Raw genomic sequence first — 24,581 nt, 5'->3', positions numbered from 1 at the left:
TCTGACAGAAATGCTAACTAACACCTAACGGCAATCTAAGAATCTTACATTATAAATATTTGCATCAAACATACTATACGCCGGCCAGGCTCCACAAATATGGGCTTCGACCGGAGGCAGGGTGTAAACGATGTGGCATTGAGTCTGCAGACTTTCTGCATCTTGCAAGGAGCTGTTTGTTGGGACAGGATTATTGGGTAAACGTTACACAAATATTGAGTGATATGGTAGGAGTGTTGATTCCTTGCTCCAGCCGCGTATGCCTTCTGGGGCTGTTATGTAATGTCCGGGCTTTAAAGCGCAAGTATTGTATGATTACTTTGCTTCTCAGTAAACTGATTGTTAAATTGCCTGGAAGCTTCCCTTTTAGCTTACTCTTCCCTTATCACTATGCCCTGTGTGGTTCTAAGTTCTATTATGTGAGGTCCAGCTTTATGCATCCTAAATTGTCAAGCCTGGCCTATTTCTGTTGTCATCAAACCTTTTATCTAAGCCTCAAAAGCATTATTTCTGCTTTGTTCAGGTTTAGAAGGATTAGCTGCCCTTTCAACCTGTTCATTTCTTGTACTCTTTTTCTGTGCTATTTGTTTTGTTTGCATCTTTGTGTTGCAAAGCTTCCTCAGTATTTTGTCTGCCACAAAACGTTCTCTATTAATGTGTGCCACTAAAGGTTTGAATGTACTCCTAAAATATGCTTTCAGTGCGTCTTGGCTGACTGAAGAGGAGTTTGGTCAACCTTTATATTAATTAGTAGATTTCTGCATCGCTTTACTAATCATCTTTTTCAGCAGCAATAAAGTCAGTTTTTTCTGTACTGCACCAATTGAACCCAAAGATGGAGACTGGTGTGGTCCTAGTAAATGTGAAAGAAGCATTTGATTCTTTAAAGTGGTCTTACCTTTGGGTCACAGAGGCAAGATTTAGCATACCGGAGTGCGTCCTAAACAGTGTGATACTGCTGTATGCTCAAACCACAGCCAGAGTCCAGACCAATAGTTTGACGTCTGTTACTTTCCCCATATCGAGAGTCACACTGCAGGGGTGTCCCCTGTTACCACTACCATTTATACTGGAGATAGACCCACTTGCCCGACACCTGCAGGCAGGACACTTGCAAAGTGGATCCTGCTCTATTTCCGCAGATGATATACTACTCTTTTTCAGGAACCTTGTTAAAAAGTGTTTACAACAACCCGTCGGAGAAGTGATCAGATTCGGAAGGTTCTATGGAATCATAAACTGGATAAGACAGAATTATTCCTGTTCATCGGGCACACCCCAAAGCCAGACCTGGAGTTTCCAATTCACTGAATCGAAGTATCTGTGAAATATCTGGGAGTTAGGTTGTACAGAAAAACTGAGGAGATTCTCTGATTAAATGATGACTTGGAATTTTAATGGCTTACACAATGTGGCATTCGGAGATCACCACTCGCGCATTGAGTCGTCCCGACCGTGCCACATGAGCACTCGCCACGGCAGCCCCGCCGTTCATAATCATCACACCGGCTGGTGTTGAGGATCCTAAATAAAGACTTAAGAAATTCTGCGTAATCTACGCTACAGGAGTTAGTCGGCTGACAATCCCCCCAAAAGAACGGTTGAATGATACACCTACTACCGTTAAGGCTGTCCAACTACATTCCAGTCTTGATGAAGACCAGCCACTGATGCACATAGGGTCGAAACGTCGACGTTCTATATACATATCCGTCTATACAGAGTCCCAATGAACCAAAGAAATAATTTATCCTGTTGAGACTATTGTAATGCATAGAGGATAGTTTGATTGTATTGTTCTGTGTAACTGTTTGATTTTGTTTGCATTTGTTTAACCATTTTCTACACTCAGTCACCAGTCACAACTTTCTCACTTAATGTACTCCCAGTCCATCTTTTGGACAGCTTGCTCAAATGCAGGTTCTGAATTAATACGCCAAAAAGCTAAATACTAAAAAATTTACCTTTCGCTCATTGTGTGGTCAGTATTTGTGTTTTCCTTGATACATCACTTACAAAGTATATTGTTTCCCCTGTATGTATTCAATGTGCCTTTTCAAAGCAATTGTGTCCCCAACAGAACCAATTTTATTGTTTATATTACACAATAGGTGGCATGCTGGATCAGTATCCCACTCTTTCTCTAGCTGGGCAGATTGCGCTCATAAAAATGAGTATTCTTACCAGATTTTTATATTTTTTCACGAATAGCCCCATCCCCCTGAATAAATCTAAGTTCCAAACTCTCCAAACACATTTGATGAAACTCATTTGGGCAGGACGGCATCCATGGATCGGCTGGGAAACGTTGATTCTATCATATCAGAAAGAAAGGTCTGAAGCATATTACTTTGCAGCACAATGCCAATACGCCCGGATCTGGTATCATCCAGATGAAAGACTCCCTTATCTCACACCAGAAAAAGAACAAACTGAGAGGGTGCACCTGGCTTAATTGCTAGTGGCCGGTCTGACAAGCAACCTTTTATTACTACTCACTAATGAAACCAGGGTTGTAGGAAGCTGGCTATTTATGTGATTATATCAAAATGAGATATATTTTGTGAAGAGTCCAGGGTTTCCCTTATAAGTAGACCGGGGCTTGCCCAACAATCTTAATTCAAAACTACTCTCCTATGGCCAACATTTGACCTACCACTTGGCTACTTGCAATAGAGGTTTAAGTGACGACCTAGCATAGAATCAAATGGATAAAAAAAAAAGAGTAGCTCTAACTGGTCTCCATGTTCAAGAAGGTGAAAAGGTCACTTGCTAAACATGGACAGAAGGCAAAGACAATATTATTTTTCCATCTAGGAGGCAAAGTGGGATGTACTCCTACTACCCCTAATTTTTAATCTATGCCTTTAAGTAATCTTTATGTTACAAAAACATCTGGTATCATAAATGACGATTGCCAAATAAGCTTTGCTTCATATAGCCAATTGCCTCTCTCAATCAATTACTGGATTGCTTTTTCTTCATTATGTTGCATCATACACAATTGAGCATGAATCTCAACCTCCCCAGTGATTTCAAACAGAGTGCTAGTCGTTTTAACTACTCATTTGTACATTAAAGATATATATTTCAGGTACGTACAGCAAGCATAATGACGGTGACTTAATGGTGCTTTACTTGCACTTAGAGGAGACGTTTATGTAGAGTGGGGTCCGTTTGCAGGAGATAGATACTTCTCCTTAGACTGGAAAACGATCATGAATATGATCAGTTCATGCTACCAATCAATCCTATTACCAAATAAATGTTTAAATGTATTAACAAAATCTTATAGACAGGATACAGATATTGATCTGGTGTGTCACACATATACCAGGTCAGATTGATATCAACTAGGAGATTCCCTCACCACATGAGGAGAATTGTGTATCTCATTATAAGAGCAGCAAATCAGAAGACTCACTAATGCCGGTATTGATTGGTGCTCTAGAGATGTTCTTTCAATGGCATGAACATTCTTGATGCAAATGCTTGAAGAATTCGGTTTCACAGACCGATTTATCTGGTGGATCAAGAATGTTTACCTCAGAGCCAAGGCACAGGTGTAGTTTGGAGGGTTGAGCAGGTCATTAAACTTAAACTAACACCTTGACTCTAGAAAAAGTTTGTATTCTCCCAATTGTTATTTGATGTTGCATTGGAGTTCATAACCTTCCAGTAGCGTGTCTTGCATACCTTCAACAGCTTACTTCGGGCCAGGCTGTGACAGCGGTGTTCTACTTTGGTGCCATCATGTGTGCCGGTCCATGTATGGCACTTATCAGCCGGAGCGTGAGCGGTTCAGGGGCAGTTTAGGAGGGCTGCTCTGATCATAGGCACATGTTCTGGTTTCTTTTATTTTTCTCCCTCTGGAAGCAGACCATGCAGAGACAACACTTTCTTACAGGTTACTTCCAGTCCAATCATTCTTTCCTTTCATCTCTCCCTTTCCGAGATGGCTGCTTCACAGTTTAATTACCTAATTTTAAGGCAGTCCATCATGGCTACATATTATATTTCCATGTCAACTCACGTTTTCCTCCTGTTCTAGGGTATAAAGAAGCTCAGACTGATGTAGCCCTGCTTTGCAATCCAGCCTGAGTTCTAGCTCATCTAGCATCACTCCAGTTGGTTCTGTTTTGTCAGTCCTGTGTTCCAGCCCTGTTCTAACACTTCTTTTTGAGCCACTCTTACGGTTTGTCAGCAACTTCAGATTTATTCTGTCACTGGCTTTTTCATCAGCGGCCCTTCCCTGCAGACACCTGGCTCTTTTACATTACTCGTTCTTCCAAGGGGCATTGTCGCTACATAAAGATGTTGCCCTTACCTCTTGCAAACTAAAACATGCAAAGCAGATCCTGAGCTGTGACCAGCCGTCAACAGCCTGCTGAATGAGAGAATCACCTGAAATAAGTGAAATATCAATTAACATAGAATACAGCAAACCTTTGCTTTATGCAGATTCCATCATTTTCACTCTAGGTCACCCAAATTATATACCTACTCAAGATTCTAGATGCCACCAACCGGTTTGGTCAACAATATACAAAATAAATTGGAGTAACAGAGATGTTGACCAAATAAATAAAATGGACAGACACACCTTGTGATATCTAGGGATGGACCTCGAAAGGCATCATCAGTTGTTTGTCATGGAAACACTGATATGATATGGGCACTATTTGAAGCCAGTTTCTCCAGACAGGGTGAAACTGCTCTTTTCTACTGAATAGTATAGCACTTAATAAAATTGTAACTAGCAAACTTGTGAATCGCATTTTAATTGCTTATTCCATCCATCAAAAAGAGCAGTTTAAAAAGGTAGCTCCCCAAGTTTGTGGCAGAAGTGAAGATTGAAAGTAAAACGGACTTCATTTTATAAAGATGAGACAAGCAACATGACTCCAGCATTGGCAGGGGGGCTTGAGCACTCCTAATTACAAGCGTTATGCTGCAGCCCAACTTCATTGGCCACTACGTTGGCTATGTGACACTTCATGCCCCGAGAGACAAACCCTAGATGTGGATATAGGAGATGTCTCCCTGTTGAGATGGTTCCCGACTTGTTCTTCCTATCCTACAACGCCAAATGTTTGATGAAAGTAGCGATGTGAAGTTGGAGGAAATATATATGTAAGGGGTGCAGGGGAGTACCATATGCACCTAGCTTTTACATATGGGATCCTCCGCCTTGTAGGGCCCTAAAGGAACTCCACATGGTAGATGCTTGGGAGACAGCCAGGTACACAACATGGGGTGATGCGATAGTAGAGGGTAGGCTGCGCACGTTCGAGGACTTGATGGAGGCGGAAGACCTGAACCCGGGGCAGTTCCTATAGCATTTGGCTCTCCGCGACGTGGCTGGAAAAATTGGGACCTAGAGAGAGGCTTACCATGAGAGAAGCCGCCATAAGAATTGATGTTGTCGACTACTTGCTTGAGACGGGCGACCTCAGTCATTTATGAAACTTTAAGTTAGGAACCTTCTGACCCCTGCTTTCAGACCATTTGGGAGTGGTGGCAAGACGTACTGTTTATAGAACTACCAGACACAACTTGGTTTAGATGTTTGGGATCTGTCAAATCGATTACAAGAACCGCTCGGTTCTTCTTTACCCAAATCGGTTATCTGCATAATACGTACCTTTCCCTGGACAGAGTAGGTCAAATGTACCCAGGTGCGAAGATGCAATACCCCAGATGTCCAAAGATAGAAGCGGACTTTCTTCATATTGTGTGGGTATGCCCAGTGATCTTAGAATATTGGCAATCAGTGTCATCTTGTATCTCAGATATTACGAACTCCATTTTGCCCGGCAAACCTGCCCGCTGCCTCCTGCACACAGGGGTGGTAACGAAAAAGACAAAACAATTGGTGAAGTTCCAGGACCTAGCACTTCTCCTTTCGTAATGTTGTATTGCCATGTTTTGGAAAGCAGTGAACGTCCGCTTGCTAATGGCATGGCAGAATGACGTAATACGATGGAAATGAAATGAAATGAAATGAAAAACAATTTTATTAAGCGCAAACAGCTGCCCTGAGGCGTCCAGGTGCTAAGACTAAAACAGTACCTTCAGAGAGGAGAGGAACAAGAGAAGGTCTAACTAGTTAAAGAACAAAGTCTTGAGTTGTTTACGGAAGCTCGACAGGTTAGAATTAGTTCTAAGATGAAGAGGGAGAGCATTCCATAGTTTAGGGGCATTATAGGCAAAGGATCGACCTCCAGCCCTCGCTCTCTGAATCCTAGGGACTTGAGCCAAGAAAGCGTGTGATGAGCGGAGAGCTTTGTTGGGTTGGTAAGGTGATATCAGAGAGTGACTGATTTCTGGACTGGATTTCCAGTAAGCTTGGTGGGCAATGCACATAGACTTGATTGGGAGCCAGTGCAGAGCTCTTATGCCAGGTTTAATTGGGGTTCTGCGAGGAGTTCCAAGCAATGTGCGGGTTGCACAGTTCTGGATCCGCTGCAGTTTTTCTAGAGTGTACTCAGGCGCCCCCAGCTACAGAGCGTTGCCAAAGTCAAGGCGAGATTGAATTAGGCCCTGTATGACTGTCTGCCTGGCCTCAAAGGGAAGGAGTGGAAGGATTCTTTTTATCATCCTAAGGAGGCCAAAGCAGGTCGCTGACACTTTGGTTGCCTGCATGTCGAAGGTCAATGATTTATCCAGCCACACCCCCAGACTTTTGATGTTATCTCTGGGGGCAGGGGCTACACCCATGCTCAGAGGCCATAACCGCTCCAGGGTGGAAGGGGCTGAGGGGCCCAAGAGCATAAGCTCTGTTTTATCATCATTGAGCTTCAGACAGGACTTCGTCATCCAGCTCTTGACCTGTTCCAGGCACATTGTTAGATTGGACTGTGGTTGTGGGCTGCTCTTCTGCACAAGGGAGACCACTAGCTGGGTATCGTCCGCATAGGTAATGATGTTAATACCGTGTGGACGAACAATCGCAGCCAGCGACCTCATGCATGCATTGAAGAGCGTAGGGCTCAATGGAGAGCCCTGCGGCACCCCACAGCCCAACGGCTTGCTAGAAGAGACCGATGTACCTTCAAAGACCTGGAACGTTCGATCATTTAGGAAAGACTTGAGCCAAGCCAAGGCTTCTCCTGATATTCCCAGGTCAAGGAGGCAGTTTAAAAGGATTTTATGATTAACCGTGTCAAAGGCGGCGCTCAGATCAAGGAGGATCACTGCCACTGATCCTCCCTGATCCAAGATCCGCCTTGCCTCTTCTGTCACAGCCAGCAAAGCGGTCTCCGTCATGTTTGAGGCGGAAGCCTGTCTGAGAAAAGTCAAGCAGATGGTTATGCTCGAGAAACTGAGTTAAAACGATGTTAATGTGTTTCTCTAGAATCTTGGTTGCCCAGGGAAGAAGAGATATCGGACGATAGTTATTGAAATTCGTCGGATCAAGAGCAGGTTTTTCAGCAAAGCTCGAACCATGGCATGCTTCTAAGCCGATGGCACTACCCCACTTACTATGGAAGAGTTCAACAACTCCATGAATGTGGGAAGAATGACTTTAGTGGCTAAGATCTGCGTGCCTGGGGGAGCAGGGTCACATGGGGAGCCAGATTTTATTTGGTGTATTAAAGGCTCGAGGGTGTCAAGATGCAGCAGCGGAAAATGAGCCAGATTGTTTTGAGGAGAGACCTCTCTTTCTATGGGCAGGTCAAAATTATGGGTGGGCGAGTCTACGTCTGGGTCAGAGAAGGAGAGGTAGATTGTATTCATTTTAAGAAAGAAGGAGTTCGCCAGTTCGTCACATCGGGAAGGTAAGTTGTCATTGCCTGTTAAGGGAGACGGCAGCCTAGTCAGAGTTTTAACTATCTGATAGATCTCTTTAGGTTTGGATTTAGCCGACCTAATCTTTTCAGTATAATAAGCTGATTGTGTGATTTTTATTTCAGATTTATAGATCCTGATGGCTTCCCTGTAAGTGGCTTTGTCTGTAGAGTCGTAGGTCATACGCCACTTTCTTTCTAATCTTTTACAAAGACGTTTTTTTCCCCCTGAGCTCTTCTGAATACCAGGGCGCTGTTTTTCGCTGCCTTTTTGTGCCAGAGGTACGGAGGGGGAGTGTGGAGTCCAAGGAGCTTGTGATCCAGTTGTTAAATAAACTATTATTAATGCAAGGGTCGCAAGAGAGTGAAGGACTGGTGGCGGTAAGAATACTGGTCCAGTTGTCTGTGCTGAGTTTTGACCAGTTTCGGGTTTTTCGTGGGAGGGGAATCGGAGATGGAGATTTAGATGTAGTCCAAGTTAGAGGGATCAAAAAGTGATCGGTCCAGGGAAGGCGGCTGATAATGCCCACTTTAAGATGTTCGCTATTGCTGAATACTGGATCTAAAAGATGACCTTTAATGTGTGTTGGGCATGAGACAAGTTGCTGTAGTTGGATTGCAGATAGACTGGCTGTCATTTCTATGGCAGTGGTATCTGAGATGTTATCAAAATGGATATTAAAATCTCCGAGTAGTGTGAAGTTTGAAGGAGATGTGACCAAATCAGCCACGACAGAGGGAAGAATTGTTAGAAATTGTTTTATGGGTCCAGGGGGACGGTAAATAAGAATGCCAGAGAAACTGTTATTGGGTGAAAATTCAATAACAAAAGGCAGACTTTCACAGTCGGCAATAGACTCCGACAGACAGCGACATATATAGATGTCCTTATATATGATCGCGAGCCCTCCACCTTTGCCTTGAGGACGATCTAAACGGGCTATCTGATAGCCAGGAGTAAGGGCTTGCACTAGGTCAGGCTGGGAGTCTTGGGTCAACCAAGTCTCAGTCACAAAGACTACATCCGGGGTATGCTCATCCAACAGCAACGATATTTCTAAGCTGTGTTTTGGAAGGGACCTACTATTAAGAAGAAGCATGTGGTAAACCTTTGGGGCCGGCTGGGTCAATGGATTAGTTTGATCAGACTTACAGTGAGGGCAGAAATGAGGGGTCTCCAAAGGATGGAAGTCGTGACGGCAGCATGCTAGTGTAGGGGGTCGCAGTTGGTGCAGGAAATCCCTATTGTATGTCAGTCTCTGTCTCGGAAAAATCGGCAGGGGGGGTGGCCCCTGGTGCCGGTCGGGCTTCGGCGCGCCCGCTGCGCGGACGTAAATACATGTTATATTTATACGTTGCCGAGGAGGGTGGGAAGCGTCCTGCAGCTAGACTGCAACCCCTCCGTCCTCTCAAGATGGCGGCTATGAGCGTCTGTGAGCCCCTGTCCCTCAGCGTCAGCACCTACTCGGCTGTGCAGGGGATCGGGGTTGGAGGTTTGGCGAGCTCCACAAATCTTTTAATATTCTCCACAAGTAAGTTAATCTAATTGCAGTAGAAAACGGCGCAAATAATAACAGTGCAATTGACAATTTTAAAAGAATAAGGAAACAAATAGAGCCCCCGGCTTCCGCCTCAGGGGTGAGCAGGCACAGTGATAGTCCTTGGACCTTGGCAGAACAATCGATAATAGCGGACGCATAGGCTAGAGATGGGAGGTTTAACCTTATGGGGCAGTGGGATGATTATCTGACTGAATTGAAGGACTGATTAGACTGAAATGAGTGATACTGTACTGAATGGGTAGGAGGCCTGCGTCTGTAGTAGCTTTCACGCTGTGACCCATGATGTGTGGGCTTGTGGTCTGCGGGGGTGGATGGCGTGGGAGGGGAGGGACTGTTAGGCTTTGTTGAAAAGGTTGATTTATTGCCTGCACATTCGGGTTCCCCATCTCCTCATCCCAAATGTGGGAGGAAGCATTGTTCCATATTCCTATGCATGTTGATAACCCTGACTGCTATCTCAGTCCATGGACAAAACTGTGATGCTTCTTTGCTGTGATTCTACCTTTTGATGTTTGCAACCGAAATTCGATGTACAAAGGCTCTTTTGTACATCGAATAAAACCAATAAAAAAACTTTAAAAAGAAAAAAATAGATGAGACAAAATACTACATACAACAAGAGAATATCCAATCTTGCTAGCCAGGTTACAGACCAGAGAAGATAAACCCCTGATATTCTCCTGAAACTCTATTGGGTAAGACTAACCACTCCACTGCCACTATTTAACTCAATGCTTGGTCAGTCTAGCAGAGCATTTAACACAGCGCATCTGCACATATTTTCCTTTCCTGGTGCAAAATGCTACAACATGGATGAATAACAATTTCAAAATAGATGGCAGAAGATTGTATTTGAATGATTATCTGATGAAGCTTTGTATTAAAAGGGGAGCTGTTAAATCTCTTTGAAGAGCTGAAAAATGCAAATGAAATACTGAATGAGAATTTTTGGACGCGTGTGCAATTCTGACTTAGATGAATGGATTATCCTGTAGATGTATATGCCTGGACAATGGAGAGGCTGTGTGGGAACATATACTGGGCATATGCATTGTTACAATCTGAACAAGAAACTCTTATAGTGGCACTGAGAAAATATGGGAAAAACACCTTAAGCTCTACTTTGAAGAAAGGCAATGGGTTTTGGATAGCTGGCATGAGACACATGGGTCACAAACACAAAATTGGTCCCTCATAGTGTCTTTCTTCACATTTAATGGTACCCTTCCAAGATTAAGAGATAAATGCAGGTGGATAGTGGAAAAGATAGTCCCTACACACAGTACATGTGTTATGCGAATGTCCCAAACTGAAACTTCTGGTGACAGTCAACAATTTAGACATGACTGTTGAAAGTCAACCAAGCAGTCTAGCCAATCTAGCTCCCTTAGGTTCTGAAAATGGACACTGACGGGAGCAAATTTAGCACAAAAATGGAGAAGGGCAGTATGAGCATCATGAGACACTGGAACTAAGAACACAATGATGTAGAGAAAATGAGCAGATACAGTGATTGGATTCAATGCATATGAAAAAAATCTTACTTAACCATTGAGGAAGGTAATAGCCTTAGGATGGAGGAAGCTTTTGTTATAGGATAAACCCACACTCACTTGCTAACCTCCATAGCAGATTCTTTGAAATAATAAAGTCTAAATAGTAAAATACTGTGTGGGCCTGAACAGGGTAAGATGCAGGGGTTCTTTTATGCACACTAAGACACCGAGAATCTTTTTTCAGAGTTTGAGTTATTGATACCAGATTATGGAAATTCAAATAATGGACTGTAAAATGAGAAAGACGCCCTTCATTGAAGTTATCAAATAGGAGCATTTCTTCCAATTCTAAAATGTTGTTGTAAAAAATGGTCTTGCACAAACTTTGTACTAATTAAGAGAACAAGATGAAGTTAATTGAAAATGGTGTCAATGTAAAATTAAAAACCTCTTAAATGAAGTTGTATTACAAATTCAACTTTACTGTGGTCTTTGGCTCAGTTAGGAAGTCCAGAGGCGCCTGAATATGTACATACTTTTGTCTGAAAACAAGATGTTAACAATGGAACTCCATCTTTGCAGCCTCTGAATTTTTATAAATGCAACATCTTTACCTGATTGAAGTATCCAATGTCTGTTTTTAAGGAAAGGGCCAATCCGTGCACCAGAGCACTTAAGAGCAACAGTGCGGTGGGACTATCAGCCAGATATCTGCAAGGATTATAAAGAGACTGGTTTCTGTGGCTTTGGAGGTAAGCAACAGTACAGGTGAAATGTGACTGTTTGTTGGTACTCAAAAATGTTGTTCATTACTGATTCATGCCTGTTTCTGAGTACTGCACAAGGAAGGGGCTCCAAGGTCAAATGGGTAGAGAATAGCAATATGGCAATGCCTAGTGGACTGTGCCTGCGCAGAGAGCATATTACAAAGGGTCTTTGGACCTGTATGGTGTGATGGGGGTATTCATTGACCTTGGTGTCGTGATGCTGGACTCACAGTTAAACAGAATGGTAGCACTATTCTTCACGGATAGGATCTAATGTGGATCTCTCTGTGAGTAGTGCAAATTTGCTCAAGTGGCTGAAGACTATAGGTTTTGGCTTTAGATACCTTGTAAATAGGTATCAAAGGCAACAAGAATTTGACTAGGACATGTAATATGAAAAATCGGTGTGGTTGTGAGAGAACCTGAATGTATGATGTTGAGCAGAATGTTAGTTTAGGAGTACACTTAGATTTCAGGTAACATTGCCAGAGCAAGGTGGGTATACCTGGCTTGGGAATCCCTGGTTTTGCTCATGCACCTAATTTTAGGTTAAAAAGATGGTCCTGGGTTTGGCTAAAGGAGGTTAGTATTTAGGGACATCGATTGCCCGGTGTAAAACATCTTTTACCTTTTTGGGAGTTTACTCAGGAGTAGGGGCTGGGCGTAACTCATGTAATCTGATGTAGCGGTATTACGTGGACTTGTCACAAACTGATGCAACATTTTGTAAAATTACGCAAGAAGAGTAAATCGGCATGTAGCGCTATTTTCCTAGCGAAAAAGGCCCCATTGCGTCCAAGCAGCCGCATGCTAAATTCATTCTTTTTATGCTTGTTTCACCCCCAATACTCTTAATTATGCAAGCGGTTGTAATCATTTAATTATTAATAATTCTACATCAAAGAGTTATTCAGAATTACCACCATTACTCCAATTACTCAAACCTAATTATAATGACTCCTAGTCCTTTTAGGAACCCACGGTCTTATATGTAAATTCTTTATTTCACCAGAGTGTGATGGGAAGAGCTGGCCACAGAGCATTTATGCATGGCTGATTAGTGTCCCTTTTACTGTAAGGAGGGAGTTTCCGAAACCCCTGTGCTTTCTAGATGATGTGATGGATAAAATTAGTATCCTAAGCATGTATCATGATGGGCTGGTCAACGCCATAGTTTACTAGGAAGTGAGTGCAAATATGTGCCGAGTGAATTCATGCACCTGAGGTTTGAAAAGTGAGAAGATGTTCCTGTGTTTGGCAGAACATCTGTCCGTGCATGTTGGATTTCCCAAGCGAAGGCTTCAAACCTTATTAGCAGGTGGCAGCTCACCATAGAATAGAAAGGGCTGGCCAGCCATACTTGTATGCATAACCTAAACTGTGACTTTTTGCAGTGTATTAATTACCATTTTTAATTTTTTTCAGATAGTTGTAAATTTCTGCATGATCGATCGGATTACAAACATGGTTGGCAGATTGAGCGTGAACTGGATGAAGGTCGATACGGGGCCAACGGTAAGTAGCTTACTGTTTAATTGTAAATCTTTTTCCTGAGAGTTAATGCTTTATGGTCTCAGCTTAGCATAGAAAACCCGCCACACCCATGCCTTTGGGTTCACCCAACATCTAACCCAAATGCAAGATGTTTTCCAAGAATTGCACTTTGGCATCTTTATTTGAACTTTTCTGATTTCATGATTTCAGCTTTCTGCAGTCTTAAAATCTTTATCACATCACTGTTAAAGAACCTAGATTGCTTATAGATTTACTGACCGAATACTTCCATGACTTGTTTTCACTTATTTGCTACATGTTCCTAGATTATGCAGGGACATAAGTGACATTATCACTGAAGTTCTCATTAAGGGGATCTCTACTGATAAGGCACAACATTGTTCTGCCTGCGCAAAGTATTATTTTCTTTGCTTTTCATTAGAAAAGTCAAATGTTCTCATTTAAAAAACAACTTAAGAAGATGGCAGTGGCAGTAGCACTGCTGCACCTCTCAGAGCCATTGGGCATCCTACATAAGCATGTATTCTATACCTTAAAAATGACATTTAGCTATCAAATAGACCCGAAGTGGCTCATTGGAAGAGACTGAAAAGCAAGACTGCGGGTCATCCATGTCGCATACACAAAGACTGGACAGAAGAGGTGGTCCATACACATAGAGGCCTGTGGCCCATCTCCCTGACTGACCCCAGCCTTACCGAAATTTCAAGAGCATCACCTGTAGCACAATAGGTGCGCTGGAGTCGCAAGTCCTTACCAGTGAGGGAATGGATCTCCTGAGACTTCGTGATGCCTGTGAGGATACAGTGTGACGTTTCTTCTGCACCCTCACTGCCCTTCACCCCCTCCTCCCAACCCCACCATGTGCGCAGTTAAATCCCTCCACTGTTGAATCTCAATAAACATAATCATTCAAGCCTCAAGGACCAGGAAAATCATAGCCCAAGATGCATTCCTCCGACTCAAAACTGCAACTGTTGTGACCTGCACATGTCCAAGGAGGCAAAACCTTTAAGGGCAGAAAACATTACTAAATACCTGCCATCCAGTGTACGTGGCCCAACAACTCCCATAGCTGCAGACATGGCTGTGCAAAAAACAAAACTGTTTGTCCAAATATAGGTTAAAAGCATGCTTGGTAGACCTTAAAACAGTCTTGGAGAAAACTATAGTGGATGTCCGCTACATTCAGGGATGAACTGGGAAAAGATACGGTAAACATCAAACAAATATGCAGTCAGTAAACCAGAGACTTAAATTAGCGGATAGTCAACTCAAATCCAGTCCAGTTCCTGAGCAGTTCTTCCACAACTCCATTGGAAATTTAGAACAGCAGATGAATCAAGACAAATGTCAGGATCTTGAGAACAGATCAGGGAGAGATAATATTTGTATTCGTAACCTAAAAGAGGGAGCAGAAGGAGAAGACTTTTACATATCACTAGAAAATATTTTGAAGAAAATTCTTCTGTGTCCCCCAGTAGGCTAAAATTACTATCCTCATTTCTCATAGAATGAGAAGGAGCTTCAGTGACACCTGAACCCAGCCCAAAGGTTATAAAAGTAAGGTGGCATTTATGATGACAGTCAGACATGCAGATCAACTACATTTTTGAAGAGTTTAAGATTTTCCTTTGTCAAGAATTAGCATTTTTGGTAAAGGTTGGGGGGATATGAACAGAGGTGTGGTTCTTGTGTACTGCAAGGGGTGAGAAGATCACATAAAATAGAGGGCCTGAATGTAGGGGGTCTCAATACTAGTGAAGCCAAGTCCTACCAACCTTGTAGTGTCTGGATCTTGCCATAACAGATCCAAGAAGCATGGTTGGAGGGAACTTGGAAGTCCTAAATGAGTTATACAAAATGTGTGGCTATTTTATGTTTATTTCACACAACTTAGTTCAGGTGGCTCCCTGCACTGTTAATTCACACAATCACTAGGAGTCCATCAAAAGATGTATCACACATGGCACTAAGGTACAACACCGTTCAAATTATTCTCACTTAATATCTGAATGCCCCTTAATGGTCTGAAAGTTCCGGAATTAAATCACATAGCATAATTCGTTCTATTCCTACAAGTAACTCCTCTCCAACATAAAGACCAACTTAGAATGAAACATGCAACTTACCTCATACATGTCTGGGATTCTGCCATCTTACAAATAGCAGGAGCAGGGTTTGCAATACTGTGTAGACACAACTTTAGAGGAGAGAAAACTGAGATTACTACAGCCACAGAAGAGTGCTACATAAAGATCTGTATCCAGAGGTTTTGATCCTCAGTTACATACATCACAGTTACCCAATACAAGCTTTGACAAAGTTATTGAATGTATGTCCAATAAGGTGATTTTAGCTACAGACTTCAGCTTGACCTGGGACCTTTCTCTTGACCGGACCAAGGCAGGTAGGCTGGTCACAGGAGTAAAATCAAAGGGTTTAAAAAACTTGCTTGCACATTGGGGATTAGAAAGCTTATGATGGTTGCTACACTCGGATACAACAGACTTTTGTCTCCTACATACATAGTTTGTACTCCTGCTTAGATTATATCTTCATGTCTCTGTCCATGATGAGTAAGTTACACTTTGCAGACATAACAGACATCTCAGTTTCTGATCATGGGTATACATAGATCGTATGGCACCATAGGCCTTTGTGGTAGGAGCTCTCCTTGAAGGTTATCGAGCACATTGGAGTATCTAAAATGGTTATGCTACCCTATCGCTATAATATTATGATAAGTGATAACCACCTGGTGTTATCCTTTACTGTGGTTTGGATAAGTATCTGGGTAAAGTCATAGGGCACAGTTCCCACCATAGTGTAGCTTTGCCTAATGTGTGACTTCCAGTTGATAAGGGGGTGGGATGGGGAGCGCCGGGGGGTGGGCCGGGAGAGGTGGTATTGGACGCCCCTAAGTTTCAACGTTCTGATTCAGCCGAGGAACAATCGCTGACCCGTTGGATAGTAGTGCAGCCACTTAGAGACCGCTGCTACTATGCCTCCTCCAGGACATGCAAACGTCTTAGTATTGCTTAATCCGGGAACTGCCCCTCTCACCTCCTGACTGCGGGAGTGCGCTGTCTGACTATGGGCACCTGAATATCTATAGGCCTTCCTCCCTATGTCCTAGAACTACCTCTTCTTGGTCTCCCCAGTCAACTGGGAAGCCAGGAGGACATGACTTACAATACTGGCACCAAGCTAGTATTACAAATTCAAGATGGCCAACTCCTATCGATTCCTGCTGTTACAGAACATTTTAACCTCCACAAGTGTCAGTTCCTAGTATACGGATTGTTACGACATATCCTTAAGACAACATGGTGAATACAGAACCTGCAACACGTATGCTTATACACATCTTACATACTATGGGTAATGGCTGTAGGCTTGTAAGATGCATCAACAAGGCCCTTGTTGCACATACACAGGTTTTGCTGCAATCCAAACAAGACATTTGGGAAACCGAGTTCAGCAAGACACTGCACAACAAGGAATAGGTGAGAGCACTAGAATACCTCTGGAAAATTGCTTGGAATGCCAAACTAAAGCAAATTCGATGTTATATAAAGCACAGAGCTTACCTGTCACCAGAGCAAATTAGCAGAATCTCTCCTGCTGCGTCACACCCTTTGTGCTCCATGTAGCGTGCGAACCGGCAGTGATCCTTAAACATATTCTCTTGGACTGCCCTGGGTTGAGACTGTATAGGGCAGGGGTAACCCAACCACTGGAGGTGGTTACTGGACTGCCGCTGGTAGAATCCTGGGGGGTTAATGCATTGAGTATTTATAAAAGATCAAAGAAAGCAAAAGCAGCCACCTCATCAGTTTAAGATTGATCCTAGCAAATGGAGCCATCATCATGAAATGGAAGAATGCATATTTCCCCTTAAGAGTGACTTGGTGCTGCTAAATGTTGGGTGAAAGTGGAAAGTGTTGCCCATCACAGGGGGGAAACAAAGGACCTTTGTCGGACACACTAATGTCAGCTCTGAAAAAGATGCCAAAGTCTTTGCAATGATCCCATCACCCACTTATTACATTTTGCTGCAGTGCTAAAACTCCCAGCGTTTGTACTCTGGCAACCCCCCTTCAACAGCGTAGGCTCCCCCTACCTAATCTGCTTAGTTCTCCTACTGCCGAACCTGCTGGGTGTGATTGCTTTATGTCAACATGTTTCTGAAAATAAATCCGACACCTTGTCCAATGTCCTTGCCCCTCAGCTCTTCTAGTTTTGTCCTTTTTACTGCATTTTTTTTCGATTACGTTTTTGGTTTATACCTGTTAAAACGTTGCATTCGCCGCTGCGTAAAATGTACTGTATTTTTCATCATACCCTTTTATATGTATTGAATAATGATACCCTGTTATGAACTGACATTATAAAATGTTAATAACAGATGATTTTAAATTATAATAATATGGGACCATAGACCGCAAGGATACCTGGGAAAGTATTGGCAAATCTGCCCCAACTATTTAGTGAAGCCCTCCTAAAACCAGGCTTAGCTCAGATGATAGCAAACTTGTTCTAACTTAATTCAGAGAAAGGTGCTTTGCTAGCTACCTGAGGACAGCTAAACGTCTTTAGGATAAATGTGGCAGAAATGATGTTACTAAAGTTAGGCCAAATCATGCATGAAAAAACAATAAAGTAGTGACACTGCTGGCTCCAGAACTACAAACTGACCAAAAAGATATATAAAGAGAATCACATCTTTTCTTTCCAACTAGGAAAAGAAGAAAGCTTAGAATGTACAATTGAAGTTTGGTGGAAACCAGTGGGATCCCGAAACTCCCTTAATATTAGAAAGAGGATCTAGACCAGTCCATAGGAGTCAATGACATCAAGATAGTGTTAAAAGAAATTACCACAGGCAGAAACCTGGCCTACATGGGTTCTCTGTACTATTTTCTAAAACCATTTTGCTTAAGTTGGTAAAACATATGGCCTGCCTTTTCAGCTACATAGATTGGGTATCATGTGTCACTTCTTCAATGAGAGAATCTGATAGCACTCATATTTTGAAAACTGGAAAAGATTAGGAAACATGTGAAGCCTATCACCCGAAAGTACTCTTAAATACAGATGTAAAAATATTCAGTTAGATTTTGCTAACATGATATCCCTACCTAGCTGATTCCTACCAGCTGACATTAATGAGAGACAGGCAGGGAAGCGATAATATAAGGAGAGTAGCACATTTATGTGAAAAAGTCACCCTACTAACCTAGTCTTGTGTCTAAAAAGACTTTCAGTAAAATTACTTGGAAATTTATAGAAGCCGTCTTAAGAGAGGATTGGATTTCAAGATGAGAGGGTGGATTGTGGCTAGCTATAAAGCCCAGGAAGCCGGAGTGAAAGTCAGTGGCATACCCTCCAACAAATTTACAGTTCAGAGAGGCATAAAGTTGGGCTGCCTTCTAATCCGTCCTGTTTTTACTTCAGCCTTGTTGAGCCCATCATCTCCCTCTTGGCACATTTCAGGTCACTTTTATGCAAACCAGTTTTTTTTTTTATTGGCATTTACGAAGACATACAATGTCAAACAGAAATTAACATACAGATCGTTTCACAACAACATCCATCATCCAGTTGCGACTATACAGTGTAATCCATAAAGACAATTCACAGTAGTACAGCTGATGTATACAGTTAGTCAACGTTGTACGTTTTCAGGTATTCTATTAAATATTACCTGTAATCTCTAGGTCTCCAACCCGCAGGTAACTCTTCCTCATAAGTTTGCTGGGTGTCTTTACTATAAACCAAATCTTGAATCCAGTGCTTGACCCTCTGAGCCTTTTTTCTACCCCAGCTCAGCGATATTCTACGTTTGGCTAGGAGTAATGCAATTGCACAAAATTTGCGCTTAACAGCGCGTACATCTGGTACCAGGCCTAACAGACATGTGCGAACATTACATTCAATAGTTGTGTCTACCATGTTACCCAATATTTGTGTTACCATCACCCAATAATCTGCCATTACAGTGCAAGACCATGCAAGGTGTATAAAATCTTCGTTTTCGGCGTTACAGCGTTGACACCTGGAGTCTATACGTAGGCCGCCATACCTGCAGAGCTGTGCAGGCGTATAGTAGGTCTGATGAAGGTATTTAAAATGCAATATACGTAAGTTCCCATTGGGTGTTAGTAAGCCTGTCAATGCTCCAGTTGTGGCCCATTCTTTTTCCGTCAAAGGGGTATCTAGACATTCATTCCATTTCTTCATTGCTTTTTGCGTAGTGTCAGCTACATCTTCCTGCAATTTAACATACAATTTGGCTACCATATGGTTAGGAGTAGGAGTGGTAAGTAGTAGTTGCAATGATGACAATTGCTGCAGCTCCGAAGGGTAAGATGGGTATAGTTTCTTTATCGCCCCCTGCAATCTGTGATATGTAAACCTAAACAATAATGTTTGGTTGCTTATGAATGAAAGGTCATCTATTGATTTAAACAAACCGTTGCAATATAGGTCTCCCATGGTGTCAATGCCCACTTGCCTGAGTAAACCCATACCCACCTCTTCCTGGGTCACTGATAAATCCGAATGGTAATGTAGTGGCAGTGCAGAAGCATCTAGCGGCAGTTTGTGTGCCTTACCCCCATCGTACGCCAAGCTTTGTTCGTTGTGTCAATAGTGTTGATATTTTGATTGTGAAATGGGGGTCTTTGGTGCGTTATGACTGCAGTTAGCGGAATCGGTAGTGCATTACCTTCTTCAATTGCAACATGGGTGAGGTAAAGGACTTTGTGATACCAAAAATGGTTGTATTGTGCTTGCGCGCATAGATAATACAACAAAAAGTCTGGGACTTTAAACCCTCCTCGTGAGTAGGGTAATGTTAGTGTGTGCATTTCGATCCGGGCCTGTTTACCCGCCCATATCAAACGTAGCACCATAGTGGAGATTCTACGAAACACTTCCGCAGGCGGTTTAATGGGGATATTATTAAAAAGATAGCGAAGTTTTGGCAGAATGACCATTTTCACAATGGCCAAGCGATCAGCTAACGATAGTGGTAAATGAATCTACCGCTCTATCTTCTCTTCCAATGCACTGACATCCCCACCATAATTTGTGCGAATGACTACTTCTGGGTCCCTGTGGTACCAGACATCCAGGTATTTCCCTGGTTCTGATTGCCACTCTAATGGGAAGTCTGTCGGATGTGGGTGGGTGGTGTCAGTTAATGGTATGATTAGCGATTTGGACCAGTTGATTCGGAGTCCTGACTGTTGCCCAAATTTAATATACTCCCTCAGTAGAGGGTTTAAATGTTGCGCTGGGTCTCTGACATATAACATCATATTGTCTGAGTATAACGATATATGCAAAGGTCTTAGCGGGAATTGAAACGCTGAGTAGTGGTGCCCCTGTCTTATCTTACAAGCCAATGGCTCAAGCGCAATGGCAAACAGCAGGGGGGACAGAGGGCAACCTTGTCTTGTCCCCCGTGCTATAGGTGTTGTCAGATACATATTTGTTGTTCTTGATGCGTGCCGCAGGCGCCGTGTACAGCACTCGAACCCATTGTAGAAAAATAGGGGGGAAACCCATTCGCCGCAAAATTGTATGTAGATTTATTTATTTTATTTATTTATTCAAAGTTTTATATAGCGCGAACAAGATCCTTACAGATGTCAGAGCGCTTCACAAAGACAGGGTAGGGGCAGTAGGAATGAACAGAGATAATGGAAGCAGTATAATAGTCACTGACATGGTAGGATAATAATAACATACATACAACATATCAATATACAAGCAGGTAAACAAGTAATATAAGACGGCACCAGTCATTGATCCCACTACAGAGGTGTTCAGGTACACCTTGGGTGTGTGGATGGCTTATACCAATGTCTTAGTGTATAAAGAACACTGAGTGTGGTAAATAAATAATTAATTACCGGTACTATTTTTGAATACATTGAATAAAACAGATAGCTCAATAAATAAGAGACAGGATTCGAGGTATCTGAGTCTAACAGGCTTTAATCAGGCATAAGGGAAGGAACAGGAACGGGATAGCCTGCACGGAAATGGAATGGATGGCAGCTGCAATGCCTCATCGACAGTGCAGCATATATATAGTATAATACATTACATTACATTGCATACAATAGGCGTAGCAGTAGGCGTAACTCGTAGCAGTCGCGAAAGATAAGAACAAAATGGGTGTAACAAGAAGGCGTGTACATGGACATGTGATGTAGACGTCACAGAAGTGTCATAAATGGGGCGGAAACATGGAGGGGGCTACCTGAGCAGCTGGGACCTTTAACCTAGTGGTGCGCGCAAACGGGCAATGACGTGTGACTAGGAAGAACTGGGGGCTATGACTTCTGCACTAGAAGAGGAGACTAAAGTCTACGGTGTCAGGACGACATGTACCTATGGCATATCTGGTATCTTGTGTTTGGAGTACATGTTGATAGAAACTAAAAGCTATCAGGGCAGAGGCTACTTGACTCTAAGGCTGGTGCATGCATATATTCTTCGTGTAATGCGTGTGCTATGAATCTTCTATGAATATTAATACAGTAATTCTCTTGCATGGAGACATAAAGACTAGACTATAGCTGAAGCTGTTTATACGGTTCAGTAGCTAAGGAATGTGAAAACGAGGAGGCTGGACTGATAACTAGAAGCATAACATACTCTTGGCAGACAGGCAGGCAGAGCCAGGCCGGGCCGGGCACCGCGCGGCAGGAAGTAAGTGAAGGGTCAGGGATGCAGGTGGGGGCTGTATCACTCCTCGGAGTGGGTTCAGGAGACTGGAGCTTGAATCTGGCGTCCGGGCCCTTTTGAGGCCTAGAAACGGGGACAATTCAATGAATTAACGTGTACACTGTAAAACATGGCAACATAGGCCTAATACTCGTTGCTTTCACGAGAACTGGAAACTGACATACTAGAGTTGGACACAACTGTAATTGCGTCTTTAATCGATCATAGGGGGATACATGCATATCGATCATGCACATATAACATAGGATGGGGAACACGTAGGGACATAGAACAAGGCAAAATATAATTTTCCTCATTCCCTCCTTGACCCTACGTTTCCATCTGAATATAATCCATCTGGAGGACTTCAAAAGGGTGGTCAGGAGGATGGAATCCACCTTGTTCCACCGGGACACTTTTACCTGGGTTGAACTGACAACATATCATGCAGGTACGTACTTTCTGCTTGGCTGCTGCTCGTAAATGCTTGTTGAACCAAATGTTCTGGATACTGTTTAACATGGCCTTTTCTCCTAGGTGTACTGGACTATGTGCGGTATTAATAATGACTTGAACCATTGAGTCAGGGAGAAACCATGTGGCTTTTCCCTTCGTCAACCATCCTTGATCTATCTGGACCCCTCCTTGTTCGGACCATTTCTTGATTTCATCAGAGGTAGCATGTGACTGGATATCTAGTACATCTTGTGTAGGGTCCTTAACTGTCATACAAGTAGTCTGTTCTGGAATGTGTGTTGGTGTCTTGTTAACTGGAATGTCTGGAGTCTGAGTTGTAAGCTTGGCTGTACGATCTGCCAGGTCGTTACCCTGGGAAATGATGTCAGTAACTTTCGTATGTGCTTTGCACTTCATAATGGCAATAGCTGTCGGTAAATGTATTTCATCTAACAGAGCTTGAATGAGGAGACCATGCTGAATCTTAGTTCCATGAGAAGTCATGAAACCTCTCTCTTGCCAGAGCACTCCAAAGTCGTGTACGACTCCGAATGCATAACGTGAATCTGTGTATATGTTAACTTTCAGGTTCTTGGCACGTATACAGGCTTGGGTCAGAGCGATGAGCTCTGCTGCTTGAGCAGACAGAGTATCAATACGGTGTGTTTCTATAACTTCGGTTTCAGTAGTCACTGCATACGCGGCTACTAGTTCTCCTGTACTTGTTCTCATACATGAACCATCCACATAAAGTGTCAGGTCAGGATCAGGTAATGCAATATCTGTCAAGTCTTGTCTTGGCTTTGTCATGGTGTTAACAACTTTCACACAGTCATGTGTGGCAGGACTTGAAGTAACTGACGGTAACAATGTAGCGGGATTTAAAACGTTGCAGCGTCTGATTTCTATGTGTGGCTGAAACAGTGTCAATTCATAACCTGTTAAACGTGCAATTGTCAAGTGTTGAGTCTGAGTTCGGTTTAAAAGAACTTCCACGGAGTGTGGAACTTGTACTGTCAGGGAATGTCCTAACACTATGGAATCACTTTGTCTGATAGCTAGAGCTGTGGCTGCAACTGACTTGAGGCACGCAGGCAGAGCCTGGGCCACTGGATCTAATGTGCTAGAAAAATAAGCACAGGGCTTGTATTGTCCTGCTTGATCTTGTGTGAGAACAGATAATGCAGTACCATCACGTTCAGTAACAAAAAGTGTAAAAGGCTTACTGTAGTTTGGTGTTGCTAGAACAGGTGCTTTACATAAAGCTTTCTTTAACTCATTAAAAACAAGTGTATGTTCCTGGGTCCAAGGGAGGACAGTCGATACGGCTGCCTCCTGTGTCGTTAACTGTATCAGTGGTTTGGCTAGAAATGCATACTGAGGAATCCATTGTCTACAGTAAGAAGTGAGGCCGATAAAAGCTCGTACCTCCTTCTGAGTCTTGGGCTGTGGAAGACGTGCTATTAACTGGATACGGTCAGGTGTCAACTGCCTACCCCTCTTGGACAGTAAGTGTCCCAAGTAGACCACTTGCTGGACACAGAATTGCAATTTGAAAGGGGACACCTTGTGCCCCATCTCGGCCAGGAAATACAGGACTGTAAGTGACGCACGTTCGCAGTCACATTCAGAACGGGCTGTGATCAGTAGATCATCGACATACTGGAGTAGGGCAGTGTCAGTTGGCATGTAAATATTGTCTAGTTGTCTCTTAAGTGCTTGACTGTAAATGCTAGGACTTTCTGTGAAACCTTGAGGAGCTCGTGTAAATTTATAGCTTCTTCCATTTAAACAGAATCCGAAAAGAAACTGGCTGTCTGGATGAATGGGGACACTAAAGAATGCGTTCTTGAGATCAATAACTGTAAAGAATGTGGCTTCAGAATCAATGGCAGTCAAGAGTGAGGAAATATCTGGGACCACTGGGTACTGGGGTATGATACATTTATTAAGTTCTCGAAGGTCAATCACTAATCGATACACTGGAGGTGCATTTGGATCAGTACGTTTCAGGACTGGAATGATAGGAGAATTACATACATTGGAGTCAGTTTCTACAACCACTCCTTGAACAATAAGCTCGTCAATAATTTTGGATAAGGCTGCTACAGCCTCAGGTGGCAATTTGTACTGTCTGATTCGTGGTAATACAACACCTTGTTTCAGAGTGACACGATGGGGTGTGATATGCATACAACCTACATCAGTTGGACCTTGCGCCCATAAATGCTGTGGTACATTCAATAATCT

The 24,581-nt window shown here is 42.9% G+C and overlaps 1 protein-coding gene across 1 annotated transcript in view; it reads left to right on the top strand.

Moving 5' to 3' along the window:
• LOC144755797 (E3 ubiquitin-protein ligase RNF113A-like) overlaps window positions 1-24,581 on the top strand; it is a 361,545-nt gene that overhangs the window by 191,342 nt on the left and 145,622 nt on the right. The window contains exons 6-7 of the mRNA XM_078645059.1: window positions 11,494-11,600; window positions 13,041-13,130. Of these exons, the coding sequence (XP_078501185.1) occupies window positions 11,494-11,600; window positions 13,041-13,130 (197 nt within the window). The remainder of the gene's footprint in view (window positions 1-11,493; window positions 11,601-13,040; window positions 13,131-24,581) is intronic.

The sequence above is a fragment of the Lissotriton helveticus genome, chromosome 5_1 (genome assembly GCF_964261635.1).
Source record: "Lissotriton helveticus chromosome 5_1, aLisHel1.1, whole genome shotgun sequence".
In the NCBI taxonomy this organism is placed as follows: Eukaryota; Metazoa; Chordata; class Amphibia; order Caudata; family Salamandridae; genus Lissotriton; species Lissotriton helveticus.
Note: the sequence above shows the minus strand (reverse complement) of the source record. Positions and strands in the feature narration are given on the sequence as shown.